The sequence below is a fragment of the Hyperoodon ampullatus genome (genome assembly GCF_949752795.1).
Source record: "Hyperoodon ampullatus genome assembly, chromosome: 8".
Taxonomy (NCBI): Eukaryota; Metazoa; Chordata; class Mammalia; order Artiodactyla; family Ziphiidae; genus Hyperoodon; species Hyperoodon ampullatus.
In genome coordinates, this window is record NC_136921.1 from 82595859 (window position 1) to 82616368 (window position 20510).

The 20510-nt window shown below is 37.0% G+C and overlaps 1 protein-coding gene across 2 annotated transcripts in view; it reads left to right on the plus strand.

Moving 5' to 3' along the window:
- XIRP2 (xin actin binding repeat containing 2) overlaps positions 1-20510 on the plus strand; it is a gene marked incomplete at both ends in the record, with an annotated part of 296595 nt that overhangs the window by 273829 nt on the left and 2256 nt on the right. Inside the window, 5 exons of one of the 2 annotated variants that reach the window (XM_079710146.1) lie at positions 4921-5031; positions 5411-5483; positions 6437-6567; positions 7230-16593; positions 18908-19002. In XM_079710146.1, the coding sequence (XP_079566272.1) occupies positions 4921-5031; positions 5411-5483; positions 6437-6567; positions 7230-16593; positions 18908-19002 (9774 nt within the window). Of the gene's footprint in view, positions 1-4920; positions 5032-5410; positions 5484-6436; positions 6568-7229; positions 16594-18907; positions 19042-20510 lie in introns of those variants that run through there. The other variant, XM_079710147.1, reaches the window with a different exon arrangement.

The window sequence follows — 20510 nt, forward strand, 5'->3', positions numbered from 1 at the left end:
GAGAATTCTTCATATACTTTGTCAGTGATTGACATGTTATTGTTATATGCATCAGCTTCAGTAACTCCACCTACCAATCATAAAATGTTCAGTGTCAAAGATTGTCAGCCAAAATACCAAAAAATAAAATCATAGGATTATGTGGGGAAAAATAGAATTTTAATTTTTAAATTATAAAATTTTCACACTCCTGGGAAAAAAGTGACTATTTGCTCATGATATTACTATTGACTATTTGCTCATAATATTACTATTCACTCCTTGATATTTTGGGGGGCATCTACTCTCTTCCAGGAAGCTAAACATTGGGATTTGAGGATGCATGAATTCAGTTAAAGGAAAGGGTCGTATTATCAAATAATGAATGTGAAATGGATAGGTAGATAATAGAGTAAACTGCAGAAAACAGGGGGCAGTAAAATTGATGCATTGACACTGACATACCAAACTAGTGTAACAATTACAGATGTATTTAGTAATAGCACATAGTGCTGAACTAGAAACTTATAACTTTAAACTAAATTTATGTATCCTTCTACTGTTTATGTTGTGTCATCTCCCACAAGAAAATATATTTAAAGATGATAGGCAGGTTTTTAAAAAAATGTCAACTTGGTGTTAAATACTCTATTAGAGAGTGATGGGAACAGTGACCAATACAATAAAAGAAGGAATACAATAAAAGAAGCAATAATAGGGAACTCTGTATAGAAAAGTCAGGAAAGGTTTCAAATAGAAAATAATTTTTGAGCCAAGACTCAGAAGGGTATAGTGAATGAGGAAAAGCCCTAACCTGAAGCTCCAATGCTAGGGACGTCAAATTTTATACTGCAAAGTTTTAAAGTAAATTTTTAAAATATAAAGAGAAAATTCAGGGCAAAAAGAAAACATATTTGAATTCAAACATATCAAAATCTAGACAAACACAATATATCAACCACAAATTTTTATGCTCATCACTTAAAAGAAAGAACTGATTATTCTTTCAAACCTTGAATCAACTGACATTTTTGCTAACATAAATAGCACATTTTTGGTATTGTTTCTGTCTGTTTGACAACGATGCATATAACATTAATACATCATAACCCTTCCTAGTTTTATTAAGAATGAGGTTAGTGATGGGTAAAATTGCTGAATTACTGGTATTGAACATGAGCTGTTTTTTCCACTCCAGTGAGGCAGTAATCATCTACTCTTCTGCCAGTTTTTCATCACACATTTTTCTACTGGGTATACTTCTAGGAGTCACAATAATAGTGAGTCACCATAAAAAGTCTGTCCTTTTCTTTCCTTACTCATTATGCTAGCATGAGTTTGCATTTTTATCAGTGGAAATGTACAATGTCTTTTCCTGTAATGATAATAACAGTGGCAAGTTGGGTAGGCAGAGTGTGAACTCTTTCCTGTGCTGGAGAAATCTCCATAGGAGAAGTGTACATCCATGAGAGACTTTTGTAATATACTTGACTAATCTATGAGCTGATATCAGATTGGCGTGAGCTATGCAAATATTATAACATTTTATGATCATGCCACATTTTCTCCTTTAGATTCCAAAATTAGACCACGTATATCATCTGTGTTTCTTTTCATGGATGAATGAGATTTAAAAAAAGAGTTTAAGTGTGATTTAGTAACTTACCCAAGATTATATCATATCTAATATAAAGGAGAGAGTGAGTACTATCCCCATTCCTGACTTTGGTTAATCCACCTGTGAACAAAACTGCATTTTTCTTCTTGCAGCCCGATCTATATTTGAATTTAATTTTTAAGTACCAATTTCATAAACTATTTCATGTGAATTTGCATATGGTATTCTGGCCGGAATTCTTTATTACACTTTATTTGTGTAATTTGACTTCTTCCTGAGCATTATGATGATCCATCCTTTTATCTAACCCTTCACTCTATAGACACCAGCAATTGGGGAGAATGAAAGTCAGATTTAAAATCCAACTCTACTAGTTGCATAATATGAAACACAGTAAATGATGGAAACAAAATCTTGGAATATTTTAAGACAGACGTTATGTAAACTGCAGAAAACAGGGGGCAGTAAAATTGATGCATTGACACTGACATACCAAACTGGTGTAGCAATTACAGCTGTATTTAGTAATAGCACATAGTGCTGAAGAAGAAACTTATAACTTTAAACTAAATTTATGTATCCTTCTACTGTTTATGTTGTGTCATCTCCCACAAGAAAATATATTTAAAGATGATAGGCAGGTTTTTTTTTAAAATGTCAACTTGGTGTTAAATACTCCATTAGAGAGTGATGGGAAAAGTGACCAACTGAAAAGTATATGCCCCAAGTAAGACAGGTGGCCACTACTTTGTTCCAGCAAGCCACTGCCATGTTGGAATATGGCATATTGCCAGATCTTCAAATTTTTCAAACATAAGCAGAAATCTTGATTTTTTTGTAAGTTTTAATTAGTTCAAAACTTTTAAAAACATTGAGTGGGTCAAATAAGCTTGTCTCTGGGCCACAGCTTGTCATCTGAGCCTCTAGGCAGAGATGTGATTCTATAGTAATGATCATTGTGCCCTTCAATAAGGATCTTGATACTGGTCAGGTTCTCATGTCCTTTGCTCTTTCACTGTCTGTTTAATCAGTACTTCCTATTTCTCAGTGTGTCATAAGAAAGCCATAGAATATCCCCATTATATTCCTATAGATGGAAAGACTTGCCATAGTTGTAAACAGTTATTATGCAAAGAGTTGTTATTTGTGCCCATGCATTTTTTTCTATCTGTGGTCTTCAATGATGGTTATTGTTCCCTCCAGCCTAATGTTATTAATACCCTTAAATAAAACTTGATTATGCAAAACTTTTTATTATATAGAATTTTGATTTTTTGAACTTAAAGGAAAGAATATGAATTGTTTATTTTCTATACTCCCTCTTGAAAAAGTAAAGTACACATTTTGTTCATTGTTCTAACCCCAGGTTCTAGGACATTCTCAGACCAATAGAAGGTTGAATGAAATTCATTTATTAACGGAAATTTGCTATTTTATTCATTCATTCATTAAGTAAACTTTTCCTTAGCATAAACTATGTGTCAAGCATGTTAATAAATATCTATTGATATATGTGGATCATTAACTCGGGCTAGAAACCCATTCTGCTTGGGAAAAGATTACACCGGCCTTTAATTTAATGAGATATAATTTATATTTTTCCAGCTTTATTGAGGTATAATTGAAAAAATTATAAGATATTTAAAGTGTACATAGCGATAATTTGATAGACATACACACTGTGAAAGGATTCCTCCCATCTAGTTAATTAACACACCCAATGAAATGTAATCTACATTTTAAAGTGCAAACCTACATTTTGGCTTCAATTCTCTGAAGGACTTTTGGGAGGGTATCAATTTTTTGTCTTAATTCTCCTTCCTAGATAGTGTAATAAGATCAGATAATACTGTATATCTCTAAGCAAATGTCTGACTGCCACTTGGTTAATCAGAAATTTAACCCTGTATACCAGATACCCCTGGGGGTAAGCCAGACACTACAAGTCCACTAGGAAGAAAAGAAAATCACAAGTCAAGATCTCATGAGTTAACTTTAAACTTATTCTTGGTTTAAAGCTTTAGAATTTGATCCCTTAGAACTATTTAACTCCATGGTTTTTTTTAAAAAAAAATGTTAGTGCTCCTATTTGATTAATAGTAATAATACCCCTTTGCTCACTTGACTATTCTCTACTAAGACAAAAATTTTTAAATCCCATCTCAGAAACAGTATTTGTTAGTCATGTAGATATCAAGGGTAAAGTGAAATCCCAACTTCAAAGGTGTTCAAATAGGTGTGTTCTTGCAGAGTCATATGTCTATGTCCTTATTTTTTGATGTTAAGATTTTTAGCAGTATACCAGCTGCTTCACCATATCAATCAGTCAATCAATCAATCATATACTTGTGTCAGATCACATTCTGTAGTAACAGCAGGGCTGGATCACCAAAATTAATAGGAGTTCCAACCCTCCAATTCAGCCAGGATCACTGTGCTAACTTAACCAAAATAAAAAGTAGTGCCATGTGTGAAGATAGAGACACGCTAGCATAATATGGCCTATTTGTATTGGTTATATTTAATGGTTATATTCTTCGATTGAACTCTGGATGTGTCATCAAACCAGAAGGCCACCTTGAAGATGGGAATGTCTTTCTGTAGAATGAAAATCTGGCTTATAAACAACAAAATATGTTTCTTTTTCATCAAGGGTTTTCATTTTCTTTTTGAGATTCATCTTTGTCATATTGGGTATGAGTTGCCTCATTAACATTTGTTGCTTTCTAAGGGTAGTAGGCAGAATAAAGGCTCCTGAAGATATCTATGTCTTAATCCTCAGAATTCGTGAATATGTTAAGTTACATGGCAAAGAAAAATTAAGGTTGTAGATGAAATTAGAGCTGTTAAGTAGCTGACCTTTTGACAGGGAAATAATCCTGAATACTCTGGATTAGTCCAGTGTAATCACAGTGGTCCTTAAAAGTGAAAGAGGGGATCCCAAGAGAAAATCAGAGAGGTGGCAGAGTGAGAAAAATTTCAACTTGATGGAGGATGGGGGCCATGAGCCAATGAAAGTGGGCAGTCTCTAGAACTGCAAGAGGCAATAGAATGGATTCTCTCCTAGAGCCTGCAGAAAGGAATGCATGCCTTCTGACACCTGCCAACACTCAGTAAGACCCATTCAGGGCTTCTGACCTACAGAACTGTAAGATATTAACTTTGTGGTAATTGTTACAACAGCCAAGTAAACAATATACTGAGGAAACAGTTTTTTTTCAGAAGCGTCTGTCTCTGAAACTGCATTAATAAAATAAAAGTTAAAATTTTCAGAATTTTCTTAAGGCATTCATTCATTCATTCATTCATCCATTCATTTTCAGGAGGTAATCCGTAGCAGCCAGGTCGACATTGCAGGACACAGCCAGGAAATGGAAAGAAATGAACAAGAAACTTCCAAAGCACACAAAATTGATGTGCTTGGAACAGAAATGGTAACTATTTAGAAAAACAACACTTTCCACACAGTTTGCAGAACTGTGTGGAAATTCTGACCTTGTTATAAACAGTTGCTTTTATTGTCCTTTTATATATTTAATATCAATACACATCAGTGTCTCTTTCCATACTTTGGGGTTGATATTCTTTGAAAAATAAAATGGGCACCCTAAAAATATAAGTGCACTTTAGGTGTCAATTCATATTTGTTCTGTTATAGCATGAACCCATGCATTAAAATAAATGACCAAAGTGTAATCAATGTGTGCTGAAGTCTTGGATGAAAATCACGGTGCAATGAAGAATATGTGTGCAATACTGAAATAATTGACTAATTAAAAACAATTATTTATTTAAAATTATCTTTAAACACAGGTCTCTCATCTTGAAAAACACACTGAGGAAATAAATCAAGCTTCTCCACTCCATCAATATGTTCAAGAAACAGGTAAGAATCTGGTATTATTTCACCCCAATATATCTTTTTCCTATTGATGTTTCTGTGTTTGAATGGAGGACTTCCAAATCACAAACCTTCCCACTAAAAAAATTTAGTAACTATGACTTATGATCCCAAAGGGGACAGAGTAGTATTTCTATATATAATTAGGTTCTGCCTGTGGTACGAGATGCAATAAGCTTCTAAAATTGTTCATTGCCCTTCAGCCTTATGATGTATTCATCCAAAACGCCTAGAAGGTGATAAGCCAGCCACCTCTGAATTGCATTTTGCTCAGGGATCCAGAATAAAACTTGATGTTATCAAGCTCCCTGAGAACAGAAAAGTTATCTAGATTGTGTTACTTTTAATAACAAAGTTAAGCACGTTTAAGTCTAATTCTCCAACCCACAGATATGAGATTAGACTACAGGCAAACCTGCGCAAGTTTGCATAAGATGGGTACAGGGTGTCTTGCCTATAAAAGCAGAATGAGAAGTTTTGCTGTCCCAAAGTGCTAAAAGGGTAGATTTAAGCCAACTGTGACCCAAACGTTATTTGACTATATCTGAATTTGGTTTTATTTTAGTTTTGCTTAAAGAAGTAGATCTTCCTTTTCTGTTCTTCTACTGTTCTTTTCTTGTTTTATAACTTTTATTATTCTTTTTGAGCACAACAGCAAAACATGCTTGTAGAAAATTTGGAAAATACATACAATTAAAATAAACAGCACTTTCATCACTTATGACTTTCCATCCAGAGATAATCACCACCATTTTTCCTCCTATATTTCTTGACATATACTAACTTATGTAATGAAATACTGCCATATGTATACATTTATATCCTGAATATTTTTACTTAACTTACATTATGAGAAGTTTTCCATAGCATTATTATGTCTTCTTAAACATCATGTTTATTAGTTACATAATATCCCTGGTGTTGTTTTCTGTTTGTAGTCATAGATACACCTGAGGATGAAGAGATTCCAAAGGTTTCAACTAAGTTTTTAAAAGAACAATTTGAAAAGTCTGCCCAGGAAAAGCTCCTTTATTCTGACAAAGAGACGACCCCAACCAAGCAGATTAAGGTAAGATAATTTCTCTGCACAGAGACATACTAAGTGTAAATCCAGATGTAAATACATAACATTTTCAAATTATTGAATGTTTGAGCTGGTTTTTCAACAACAACAAAAAATATCCAGAGCCAGTGCTTATTCTGTTCCGTAAGAAGAATATTATTCTATATGAGAAAAGCAGTAGAAAGAAAACTTTTCTCACTAGAGAAAATTAGGGAAGAAAAAATTATGTATGCACTAAAGTTTAATAACTAACATTAAAGTAATAAAGCCAATTTTAAAATGTCAGCTACTTACTCTGTTCTGTTTAAAATTCCAAGGAAAACAAAACAACCCTCAAAAGTCCTTTAAGACTTTTATTGTTTCCCTCTAGATTACTCTGCATAGCACATTACGTAAAGGAGGAAAAATAATCAAGATTACGTGTAAAAGTTAAAATACTGAGTTGTTGATGTTTTGAATAGGGAATATAACTTTAAAAAGTGAAAATAGATTATAGGTAAGATAGTAACAAATACTGACTGTTGCTCCTAAGTAGGTCTCTAAATGGAGTATACCACCCATTGTTCCCAGTGCAGATGTCATAGCAGGTGGACAGGTGAAGGGCAGTGCCTAAAAAGTCTCTACCACTACACTCATCTTTATAAGATTTGATTTTCTCTCCCTTAAAGATTGAAAATGAATATGAAGAGACTTTAAAGCCATCATCAATTGTGGGTACCTCTTCCACTTCTTACACTTCAACCAGCCAGAGGAAGGAAACATCAACCACAAGATACAGTGACCACAGTGCCACTTCCTCGACTCTGGCACAAGTTAATGCCACTTCTTCGGAAAAGGCAGAAGAATTTCCTCCTCCCCCACCTGACATACTTCAAACTCCAATAGATGTGACAGCATTTTCCCAGTCCCCTGAACTCCCCAGCCCTCCTAGAATACCACCAGTCCCCAAAGAATTATATTCCAAGCAAAGAAATTTGTATGAATTAAACCGTTTATATAAACACATCCATCCTGAGTTAAGAAAAAACTTAGAAAAAGATTATATCAGTGAGGTTTCTGAGATTGTTTCTCGTCAAGTGAACCTGGGGAGCTCAGTTTCAGCAGATGTGCAACAAGCCCGGTATGTTTTTGAAAATACGAATGACAGTTCTCAAAAAGGTCTGAACTCAGAAAGAGAACACTTGGAGTGGGATGAAATTCTGAAGGGAGAGGTGCAGTCCATGAGATGGATCTTTGAGAATCAGCCATTAGATTCCATTAACAATGGCTCTCCAGATGAAGATAACATCTCCAAGGGCATTGCTGATCGAGAAATCATTGCTGGTGGTGATGTGAGATATACAACATGGATGTTTGAAACCCAACCCATCGATACTCTGGGGGATCATTCTTCTGGCACTGAAGAAAATGCTGAGAAAATTCCTGAGCTAGCCAGAGGAGATGTCTGCACAGCCCGGTGGATGTTTGAAACAAAGCCATTAGACTCAATGCATAAAATGCATCAAAATCAAGAAGAATCAATAGTAACTGCCATAAAGGACATAACCGGGGGGGATGTCAAGACTGTGAGATACATGTTTGAAACTCAACATCTGGATCAACTTAGACACCTTCACTCAGTAGATGAGGTGCACCTACTGCAACTCAGGTCTGAGCTCAAAGAAATTAAGGGAAATGTTAAGAGAAGTATAAAATGTTTTGAAACTCAACCATTGTATGTTATTAGAGATGGTTCAGGTCAAATGCTAGAGATTAAAACCGTTCACAGAGAAGATGTTGAAAAGGGGGATGTGAGAAGAGCACGTTGGATGTTTGAAACACAGCCCTTAGACACAATTAACAAGGATATAACAGAAATTAAAGTCATCAGAGGAATATCCATGGAAGAAAATGTCAAAGGTGGGGTGAGTAGGGCAAAGTGGTTATTTGAAACTCAACCTTTGGAGAAAATCAAAGAAGAGTCAGAAGAGGTCATCACTGAAAAGGAAACAGTAATAGGTACAGATGTCTCTAGAAAGTGTTGGATGTTCGAAACACAGCCATTAGATATTCTAAAAGAAGTTCCTGATGCAGACCCTCTAAGGTCTGAAGAGATAATAGGGGGTGATGTACAAACTACTAAGCATTTATTTGAAACACTTCCAATAAAGGCTTTAAAAGATAGCCCTGATGTTGGAAAACTTCAAAAAATTACTACTTCTGAAGAAGAAAAGGGGGATGTTAGGCACCAGAAATGGATTTTTGAAACCCAACCTCTGGAAGAGATTAGAGAAGATAAAAAAGAGTACATACGAACAGTGAAACTTGAAGAAGTTGACAGAGGAGATGTAAGGAATTACACACGTATCTTTGAATCAAACAACTTAATTAAATTTGATGCATCGGATAAAATAGAGGTGGAAGGAGTCACAAGAGGTGCTGTAGAGTTAAATAAATCACTCTTTGAAACAACACCATTGTATGCCATTCAAGATCACCTTGGAAAATATCATCAAGTAAAGACAGTCCAGCAAGAAGAAATCCTAAGAGGGGATGTAAGAAGCTGTAGGTGGCTTTTTGAAACAAGACCCATTGACCAGTTTGATGAAAGCATTCATAAATTTCAGATAATTAGAGGAATATCTGCTCAAGAAATACAGACTGGGAACGTGAAATCTGCTAAATGGCTGTTTGAAACCCAACCTCTTGATTCGATTAAATATTTTAGTAATATGGAAGAAGTAGAAAGTAAAACTGAACAAGCTACAGATATTATTAAAGGGGATGTCAAAACCTGTAGATGGCTTTTTGAAACCCAGCCAATGGAGTCTCTTTATGAAAAAGTTTCATTAATGACTGACAGTGAAGAAATTCATAAGGGAGATGTCAAAGCCTGTACTTGGCTCTTTGAAACTCAGTCACTTGATTCCATAAAAGATGACTCCGAAGCAACAGTCAAATTGCAAACTGTAAAACAGGAGGAAATCCATGGTGGGGATGTTCGTACAGCATGCTTTCTTTTTGAGACAGAAAGTTTGGACAGCATAAAAGGAGAAGAAGGAAAGGAAATCAAGGCCGTGGAAATGGATATCCAAGCTGGGGATGTCTCCAGCCTGCGGCATAAATTTGAAAGTCAGTCCTTAGATTCTATAAGTTCCAGTTCAGAGGAAGTTTTGAAAAAGATCAAAACCCTAAAGACTGAAGATATTCAGAAAGGCAATGTTTTAAATTGCAGGTGGCTTTTTGAAAACCAACCAATTGATATGATAAAAGAAAGCCAAGAAGGTGATAAATTAGTTAAGACAGTGACAGACATACAAGGTGGAGATGTAAGAAAGGGGTGCTTTATTTTTGAGACTTTTTCTCTAGATGAGATTAAAGAAGAATCTGACTATATTAGCACCAAGAAAGCAATGACTGAAGAAGCACTAAAGGGTGACGTAAAAAGCTACAGAATGCTCTTTGAAACCCAGCCACTCTATGCAATTCAAGATGGAGAAGGGTTTTATCATGAAGTGACAACAGTTAAAAAGGAAGAGGTAATTCATGGAGATGTACGAGGGACAAGGTGGCTTTTTGAAACGAAACCATTAGACTCCATTAATGAATCAGAGACTGTGTATGTTATTAAATCTGTCACACAAGAAGACATTCAGAAGGGAGATGTTAGTTCTGTCAGATACAGATTTGAAACACAGCCACTGGATCAGATTGCAAAAGAACCACATGATATTGTGCCCACTGTAGACTGTATTCAAGGTGGGGATGTAAAGACAAGTAAACAATTCTTTGAGTCTGAAAATTTGGATAAGAAGACTTATGTAAGAACAGTAAGTGTCAATGAAATACAAAAGGGCAATGTTAAAACATCTACTTGGCTATTTGAGACCCACACTCTAGATGAGCTGAGAGGAGAAGGGTCAGGATATGAAAATATCAAAACAGTCACCCAGGAAGATATGCAGAAAGGTGATGTGAAGCAGGCAGTATGGCTTTTTGAAAATCAAACTTTAGATTCTATTAAGGAAGCAGATGAAAGCATCACAAAAATCACTAAGGAAGAAATCCCTCCTTCTGATGTCAAGACAACTACATGGCTCTTTGAAACTACACCCCTTCATGAATTTACTGAAAATAGGGTAGAAAAGGTGGAAGTTATTGGCAAGAGCATTAAAGAAACCTTAGAAGAACTCTGCTCTCAAAAAGTTATTGAGGCTCCTGGAATCATCATTGAAGCTGATGAAGTTGGGGATGTTCGAATGGCAAAATACAAGCTCCTGAATCAAGCCTCTCCTGAGATACAGAAAGAAGAAATCCTCAGGGTTGATCTCAGAAGTATAATGGTGAAGCTACTTTCCAAAAGAGACTGTAAGAAAAGAGAGATTTGGGTTAGTGAAGAAGAGAAGGGAAACGTTAATTTGACCAAAACTCAATTATTAAACAGATCAACAGAATTTCATGCTGAAAAAGAAGAGATAGTGAGTGGTGATGTCCAACAAGCAATAAAAAACCTGTTCTCTGAGGAAGGATCTGTAAAGAAAGGCATTTTGATTCAGGAAGATGAAAGAGGAGATGTTCACATGACTATCTATTGTCTTCTTCATGAAAATGCTGGTGACACAATTAAGCGTGAAGAAGTAATAGGGGGTGATGTAAAACGTACTATTCATAATTTGCTATCTTCCATATCAAACAATAAAACATCTGAAAGGGCTAAAATCGATGCCTCTGAGAGGGGAAATGTTCAGTTTTTTACAACATGCATAGAAACTGGAGCTTTGGATTATCTCAGAGAGCTCCAGACATGGTCAAATGAAACACTAACAGCTAGGAAACAAGAAAAAGAGGAAGATATAATTGGTGGCAATGTAGAAGGAACAAAACTGTTATTAAAGAAAAGGCAATCTCAGGTTGAACGTACTGTTAATGAAACTGACATCATCCCAGGAGATGTGCATAATACAGTTAAGGTTTTTCTGACAGAGCCTCAGAGTACATCTTGTAAGTTACCCAAAGAAGAAATCATAAAAGGTGATTTGAAGTCAACCCTAAATTCCCTGAGCCAGGCCATAAGTCAGAAAACAGTGGCTAAAACAGAAGAAATTATAAAAGGTGACATGCTGGCCACACTCATGTCACTTAAGGAATCAAGTCAAAAATGGAAAGAATCTAAACAGCCTGATGTCATCCCTGGGGATATAGAGAAAGCTACTGAATGCCTTGAAAAGACTGCAAACACAAAGATGGAAATCCTGAAAAAGGAGCTTATCCGAGATGACCTTGAAGCATCATTAAGGAATCTAAAAGAAGCACAAAGAGCTTTCAAAGAGGTAAATAAAAAAAGTGTAATCAAAGAAGATGTGCAATCTGTGATGGTAGGATCTGAGAAAGAGCAGAAAACTGAGAATCATCAGGTGGCTGTCATGAGGGACAAAAAAAGCGTTCTTCAGCCAAGACCAGGACCATTTGAGCCGGCAGCCAGGTGGCAGGGGGGAACAGACATTCTTAATCAAACTATAGACAAATCTTGTCATGGGGATTTAAGAGAAGAAAGAACTGAGGTTAATCTTCCAAAAGCCCCCAAGGGCACCGTAAAGATTGTCATAGATCGTGAACAAAACAATGATGCTCTTGAGAAAAACCTTAGAAGGCTATCTAATTCACACCACAAAGCTATTAAAAATGTGTTGGAATCAGGAGACAGAATGGGTATCTGGACTGATAACACAACAGAGCAACATCTTAGAGATGAACATGTGAGTGGACAACTGACTTCAACTGTGTCAGTTAGGGAACATCTAAAAACCAAGGAATCAGAGACAGTGAGAGAACAGAAGAAGGATGCTGTCTTTACCCAATCTATTGATAAAACAATTGGAAAGCAACAGACTGAAACTTGTGAATTGAGGAATGACCACCAGAAGATTGAGGCTTTCCCTGACAAGAGTCCTAAAAATACCAAAAACACTAAAACGTCAACAGATACACAAAGCTCTAAGCCCAGTTTAACCCAGGGTCCAGTCAACAAGATGGCTAAAGAAACATGTGAAGTTTCAGAGGACTTTCAGAAGCAGACTCTGTTAAAGCAAGAAATGCAATATTCTAATAAAGATATAAAGAAAAAGAACGTGACCCCTCAACCAGTGTGGCAGACTTTGCCTGTGGATCAAGACATGTCAAATGTAACAGAAGTGAAAGTCTCCCCAAAAAGCCACAATAAATTTAAGGCAACTGACAAAAAGCAGACTGATATTCATCTGAGAAGCCAGGACTTTCTAATGAAGACAAATACTTCCAAAGACTTAAAAATGGCAATGGAAATGTCCTTTAATCCAATCAACTGTAACCCTGAAAATAATGCAAAAGAAAGTGAGTTCCCTCTTCCACCTCCATCTCCACCTCCTCCTCTACCTTCCAATTCATCAGCTGAAATTGAATTTCCTCTTCCTCCTCCACCTCCTTTCATGATGTTGCCTGAAAAAAATGCGTTTCTTCCCTCACTGTCCACAGAGAAGATAAAGGCTGAAGTTGAGAATTTCCCAGGCCTCCCTCTTCCTCCACCACCAGAAGATGAGAAATTTGAAAGAGAATGTCTAGCAATGTTTCCACCACCTCCCCCTCCGCCAGCTCCATCTCTAAAACCAGCACATCCCCTTTCCTCTTCTGTTCAAGAAAAGCACAGTGGGGCATTCATACAATATTCCCAAGAAGAAGCCTCAAGCTCTCAGGCTAAAATCATAACAGGAAAATCTGGAGGACGTTTGCCACCTCCCACACTCCCCAAACCCAAATTTCCCAAGCAGATAGAAGATAAGAAGAATCATAGTTCCCCAAAAGTTGAATTGGAAAATTCACCGCCAGATATAGAATGTAAACTTACTCCCTCAAAGGATCAGAAAAGAGTAATAATGGCAAGTAGCAGTGAACACATAGAGACAAAGCAGAACGTATCTAGAAAAAGTCTTGATAAAAGAAAACAATTATCTATGGACTCTACAAGGTCTCTCTCACAAACAGTTCCAGAAACTTCACCACCCAAGGAAAAACTGATAGCACCTCTCATAAAATCTCATTCATTTCCAGCAGGTTCAGGACAGCAAAGTCCAAAACCTTATATGAGAAAATTTAAGACGCCTTTAATGATTGCTGAAGAAAAATACAGACAACAAAGAGAAGAACTTGAAAAACAGAAAAAACAGGAGAGTTCTTGCTACAACCTAATCAAAAGAGAAAGCCAAAATCAAAATGTATCAGAGTTGAAAAAGGAAGTGTTGTTACAAAAAACAAAGGAGGAGGTCCCCCTAGCTGGAATGGATTCAGGGGTCACTGTGACCCAAACCAACCCAGTCTCTCAAAGTCTTTCTCAAGTACTAGGAGTGTGTACCGATAACCAGCTTTCCACAACACCAGCAGTGATATTCACTGCCAAGAGGCTCCAACGTGTTCCAGCAGCCTCAGAAGACAAAGATACTGTGAAAAAGGAAGTTTTGCAGAGCTCAAGGGACATGAGCCAATCTAAATCAGCTCGTGAAATTAAACAGAGTCACCAAGAATGTAGGACAGAGCAAACACAACAGAAGAAGTATCTGGAGCAGTTGCACTTGCCCCAAAGCAAACCAGTTTCCCCCAGTTTCAAAGTTAAAACCATCAAGCTTCCAACTCTAGACCATAAGTTAAATGAAACAAACCACAGCTATGAAAGCCATGAAAAGCAAGCTGAAGTTGATGTTCAAACCATTACCAAACAACAGTACCAGGAAACCGAGAAAACAGAAGCAAGGACTGAATGTAGCAATAAGCAATTGGTGGCTGACAAATATTACCAGTTACCTATGAAGGAGAAGACAGTAACAGTAAAACTGCCTACAGAATCCACAGAGAAAAGCCATGAAAGTAAGCTCAATATAGTTCATGAGAAGCAAAAAGAATTTGGAGAATCTGAGAGTGGGAAACTTCCAGGAAGTGAAGAAACAATTCAGGGACCACCAATGATTGGTCCAAAGAAAGAAAAACTAGTAGTTGAAAGAAAACAAAAACATTTGAATAAATCAGCCCAGAAGGTAGTCAAACAAAAGGTTACTGATGCTCATCTTGATTCACAGACTCAGAATTTTCAGCAAACATATATACAGACTTCTGAAAGTCAAGGTGAACATAAAAAATTGCCCCAGGCATGTAATAATCTGCAGGAAGAAAAATGTCTTGGCGTCAAGGGCATACAACAGAAACAAGTCTTTTCTAACACTAAAGATTCAAAGCAAGAGATTACACAGGACAAGTCTTTATTTTCCTCTATGAGAGAATCCCAGCAGGATGATGGAAAATGTGCTGTAAATATATTGGGATTCTTGAGAAAACGTGAAGAACTACAACAGATTTTGTCTAGGGTAAAAGAGTTTGAAGCAGAGCCAGATAAAAATGGCCTTAAAACATTTCAGATGCTCTTAAATATTATTCCAGTATGGCTACTAAGTGAAGAAAAAAGAGAATATGGAGTTCGCATTGCTATGGAGAATAACATAGAAAAAATCAAAGAAGAAATAATGCACATTAAAACTCAGGCAGAGGATATGCTTGTGTCCTGTGAAAATATAATTCAAACAGCCATGATATCCTTTAAAGCAGGAAAGCAGAGAAATAAAGCTACTAATGTTAATGAAACATTATCTAAAGTGTCTAATGCTGATGTCAGCTATAATAAAAACACTGAGCGGAAAGAAAATACAATTGTAGAAAAAACAGAGCACCACCAAGTAGCAACTCATCAAGAAGGAACTGCTCAGCATCATGTGAAAACCCATCAGGAAATTAAACTAGTTGATGCCAAGGCTTCTCCTCCCTCTTTAAAAACACGCCCGCCATCACCAACTTTTATAACAATCGAGTCTACTGCACGGCAAACAGAAACCTCTGCTAAGGATGAGCTTTCCCAGTCCCTTCAAAAGGACAGTTTTGCTGAACCATCACCAAGACCTGTGTCACAACCATCTAGAATTCTCAGAGCAAATACCTCCCCGTCTCCACCCAAGAGTCACTCTGAACAGCTTGTCAAACTCAAAGACACCACTGCGAAGCTATCCAGGGGGACCATCCCAGGTTCATCCATAACCCCGGTTCCCATTGTAGAGAAGAGGTCTGAGATCATCACATCTCCTGCAACACTTCGTCGTCAAATTAAGATAGAGGCTCGTGGTAGGGACTCTCCACCTACAATCACAATACCTATAAGTGTAAATCACGCTGATAGTGGTTCCTTCAGAGAATCCGTGGAAGCTCAAGAGGAAGAAAGGAAAGTAGGGAAAAGGGCGACTTACGTTCACAAAGATGGAGTAAATTCCACTAAGCGCCTAGTGCCAGATACTGTGAGTTTTGACGCAGTCGAAATCATCCGCAAAGTCGAAAAACCTCACCTATCAGAGCACATGCAGAGGTATGAAGCCAACAACCGGACTGCTCAAATGGCTGAAAATGTCATGAATGACCATGAAAATGAATTAAACAGATGGTTCAGGGGCTTTGAGGATGGCCTAGGTTTTGACGCAAAGTCAAATAGAAGAGTTTATGCAAATGGAGAAGCAAACCATAATATAAAACAAGAAAGTCGTACATTTTGTAAGGAGGAATTTGGATTAACATCTTTAGAAAGCGCTAGCTTTACCGGCTTTTCTCACAGTCATCCTAGAGAGCTGCAAGAAACGATGCCTGTTAAGCCGCCCAGCATCTGCTCTGAAACAAGATCTCTAAGTGAAGTTTTCTCAGGTGTGGATGCATTTGAGAGTCAAGTTGTTGGGTCGAAGATGATGGTCTCTTCATCACAAGGCTCAGAAGCTGGCAGATCCGGCTTTGACTTCAAGCACGCCCCACCAACCTATGAGGATGTCATCGCTGGCCATATTTTAGATGTTTCTGATTCACCTAAAGAACTCAGGAGGAATTTTCAACAGACGTGGCAGGAGAGTGAAAGAGTTTTTAAAAACCTGGGATATGCAACCCCAGATGCTTCTGCAACTGAGATGAAAACCACCTTCCAAGAGGAATCTGAATTTATAAGTGGTAAATGAGCTTGCAAAGAGTGAAGTAAGATTAACCCATTTAAAGGCACCTGTTCCATAACTAAGATGATTTGCAGATAAAAGAGTACCTGGAAAGTACTAAACAACATAACCTAAAACTAACAGCTTTCCCTGGTTGTTGATATCCTTCCCTTTACAATGCTTGCTTTTACTACTTTCTCTTTGCAAAGGAATTTAATATGATTCACCAGCACTGTGTGAGAGTAACAAATACTACTATATAGATTATTGAGACCTGTGTTTATCAACGTAAATAAGGCTTTGGATAAAGCAGCAGGTATAATAATATTTGTTATTGTGATAGTATTAACTATTATATGGAACTATATATTTATTAATCATTGTATACCATTAGCACATTATGAATATTTCTTATGAAAAGTTATTATTTCAACCACTTGTTGAAGACAATATTAAATAATATTCCTTGACCTACTATTGACGGATTTTTAACTGTCAGACTTAAGTGGTGTTTGAGCTTGAATTCAACACAGCCTGTTAATAATCCAAGAAACAATTTACACTCTTCATATGTGTTTTAAGGATTTTTATTGATTGGGATCTCTGACAAAAGTGTAGATATGGAATTAGACCTTTTGTATATAAATTATTGTTACTGAGTTGGATGGAATTAGCTTTCTCTACTGCCACTGTTTTTTTTTCTATAAATGATTTTTTTCACCTTTTTTAAACCCCAAATTATAGCTCAGTTGGCCTCATTCACAGATGAACATGGACAATAATTTTAAAATATGATTATATTTGGAAGGAGGGAGATTTAAAACATATGAACTTAGTACAAAATTTTTAACGTCAGAGAACAGCTCATTTCTTTATATTTTCCTGCTTTTTACAATTAATGAGGCTTTACAATAAAAATACTTGACATAATTAATGTAGTGCATTCTTTTGGACAGATTGAAATAGCAAGTTTAAGAATAAAAACTGCTGAAACTAATAATTCTGCCTCTATCATATTTGCAACATATGTGTCTAATTTATAGGTTAATATGATTTCTTAATGTACTTGCTTCTGGCATAATTAAGCAAAGCTCTCTAATTAATTTCAAATGCTCAGTTTCTAAGATAACTACAAACAAAAAACACAAGGAAAATGGTATTAAATATAGAAGTGTGTCTCCTAGTAGAACAAAATAAACAAAGGCAATTTCTCAGTAGCCCAAATTGAGCATCAAAGCATTAAAGTGTATGTATTTTTTTATATAAAGAACATTGAGCATATATGCTCTTGTATATAACTACTATGAAAGCTTACTTATTCTCACAGGATTGTTGTGAAGATCAAAACAATACTCCAGTGAAAGTTCTGTGTCAGCTTTGAACCATTATACAAACACTGGTTAGTAATATAACTACTATTATTCATAGGAGCTGGCATTCACATGCGAGCAGCAGCATGTGACTGTAGGTAGAGGTAGGAAAATCATAAGAAGCAGATATAAGAATCCCCAGAGCCGGGCTTCCCTGGTGGTGCAGTGGTTGAGAGTCTGTCTGCCGATGCAGGGGACACGGGTTCATGCCCCGGTCCAGGAAGATCCCACATGCCGCGGAGCGGCTGGACCCGTGAGCCGTGGCCGCTGAGCCTGTGGGTCCGGAGCCTGTGCTCCGCAACGGGAGAGGCCACAACAGTGAGAGGCCTGTGTACCGCAAAAAAAAAAAAAGAATCCCCAGAGCCATAAAATCTTAAGCCGTTTAGATTGAGGACAAATGGCCCTGAACATTTCAGTGTATTAGGAGGCTCGTCTTAAAGTTAAAAATTGGTGTTAGAGAGTCAACACTAAGTCATCAAGAAACTATCTAAACAAATACAGTATCAGCTGAAAAAGATATGTATATATTTTGGAAAAATCTCTTCAGAATGCTTTAAAAACAAACACTTTGGACCAAGTTAGGTGTAAACCTTTATATATATGGAAAGCCGAGTTATTTAGAAGGATAAGTGCTCTCAGGGCTCCTCATGGCTGAGTTCCCTATATATTCTTTTTAATGTATTAAAGTTAATGAACACGTTATACTCATGTATATTTCCTTAAATAATAAATCCACTTTTACAATGTATAAATAATAGAGACACCAGAATAAGGTTGATTGTACCAGGACCTTAAACCTGATGGTGGGATGCCCTGCATCCAGAGGCACAACATCCAGGGCAATAGTGTTAGCGCTTTCTACTCTAACTGCATGGCCAGTTAACATGCTGTTGCTGTTTGTTTTGTTTTTACAATGCGACTGAAGACAATATTACATAAGCTTTTATAAATTTTTATTTTTAGAAACTGCAACTCCAAGACAAGGAAATATGTATACTTTGTCAGAAGACGGTTTATCCAATGGAGTGCCTAGTAGCAGACAGGCAGAGTTTTCATAAATCCTGTTTCCGCTGCCACCATTGCAACAGTAAACTGAGGTAAAATGTTTTGTGGTCTGGGGCACAAATATTTGAAGAGTCTGCAGTATACTTATAACATCATGTCTCTAGAAAGATGTCAACTTTTCCAGATCCTGTTGCCGTCAGTTAAAACAACAACAAACAGGAATGTGGTCATGTTCTGTTATGTGTTGCTCAGGATGGCCGTGACCTTTTTCCTTTTGGTATTCTGCTTTCTTAGTCAAATCCAGAAGGGTCCCTTTTGTCCCAGCATGGAGATCACATAAATAAGAAAAATCAAGTGTTACTCTCACCACCACCAACCTGCCCCAGTGGCATGCTCCATAGTGCAGGGGGAATGATCTTTCTAAAATGCAAATCTGAGAGCCCTTCTCAGTTTAAAACATATAATGGCTTCCTCTCTCCCCAAAATTAACATCTAAATATGAATTAAAAGGCACATCAAGATCTTGTCCCTTCTCATCTCCCAACACCCCTTCCTCCTGTTGCATGTTACTTTCCATGAATTTCTTTCAGTTCCTCAAAATCATTATTTTTCTCTGTCACATCTAGCTGGTTCCAAATGTTACTGCTGCTCCTTGGAGGAGTTTTCCCATGCCTCTCTCCCAGCTCTCCACCCAGCTAATAACCACTCATTCTTCAGATCTCAACTGAGACTATGTCTTTGACGAAACCTGCTTTAACTCCCCTATGTGGATCACAGCATCCCCTGTGCTTGCCCTGTTCTTAACACAATCTAATGTAGTTGTCACTGGCTGTAGGAAATGTATTAATGTTTGTTTTGCCAACACCTAGTAAACGCAGATATACAATAAGGACTCAAAAATATTTATTTAATGACTGCTATTTTTAAAAATCATTATATAAAAACCCACAAATACAAAAAAACCAAACAAAGCAAGTATGTGGCTCACTAAATTATTATAAAGTGAACATATTGTAACCACGATCAAGGTCAAGAAATATGACACTGCTAGTCATTCCAGAAGCTCCTTCCTCCCTGGGCCCCACCCAAACACAACCTATCTCTTGCGTGTGAGTAAATGGTGTCCTTTCCTGTTGCTCATTTTTATATTGAATTCGTTTATCCAAATCTTGGAAGGAAGAAAAATTCAGGATGGTTTTCCCACCTTCACAGAACTGCCTCTTCTGGTTTTCATATACTGTTCAAAAAAGTATGGTGGCTTGACTTCTTGGATTTCCTGCCTTGGATCCTCTCCCCCATGTTGATTGGGACCTTCTTTTCATTTCTGTCATCATTATCCAACTCAATTTTGATTCCACTCCCATAATTGTTTTTCTCAGGGTAGAGTCTTGTTCTAAGAGGGGATCTCAGTGGGTCAGTTTTGAGTTTGATTTCTCTAGCCTCTTCAGTCTTTCCTACCACAGGGCCTTTGCACTCACTGGCTATTGAAATGGGCAAAACCCCTCCCAATTTCAGCTGCTGCTCTCTGATTGGCATGTGACACTTTCCAGGAAATATTGAT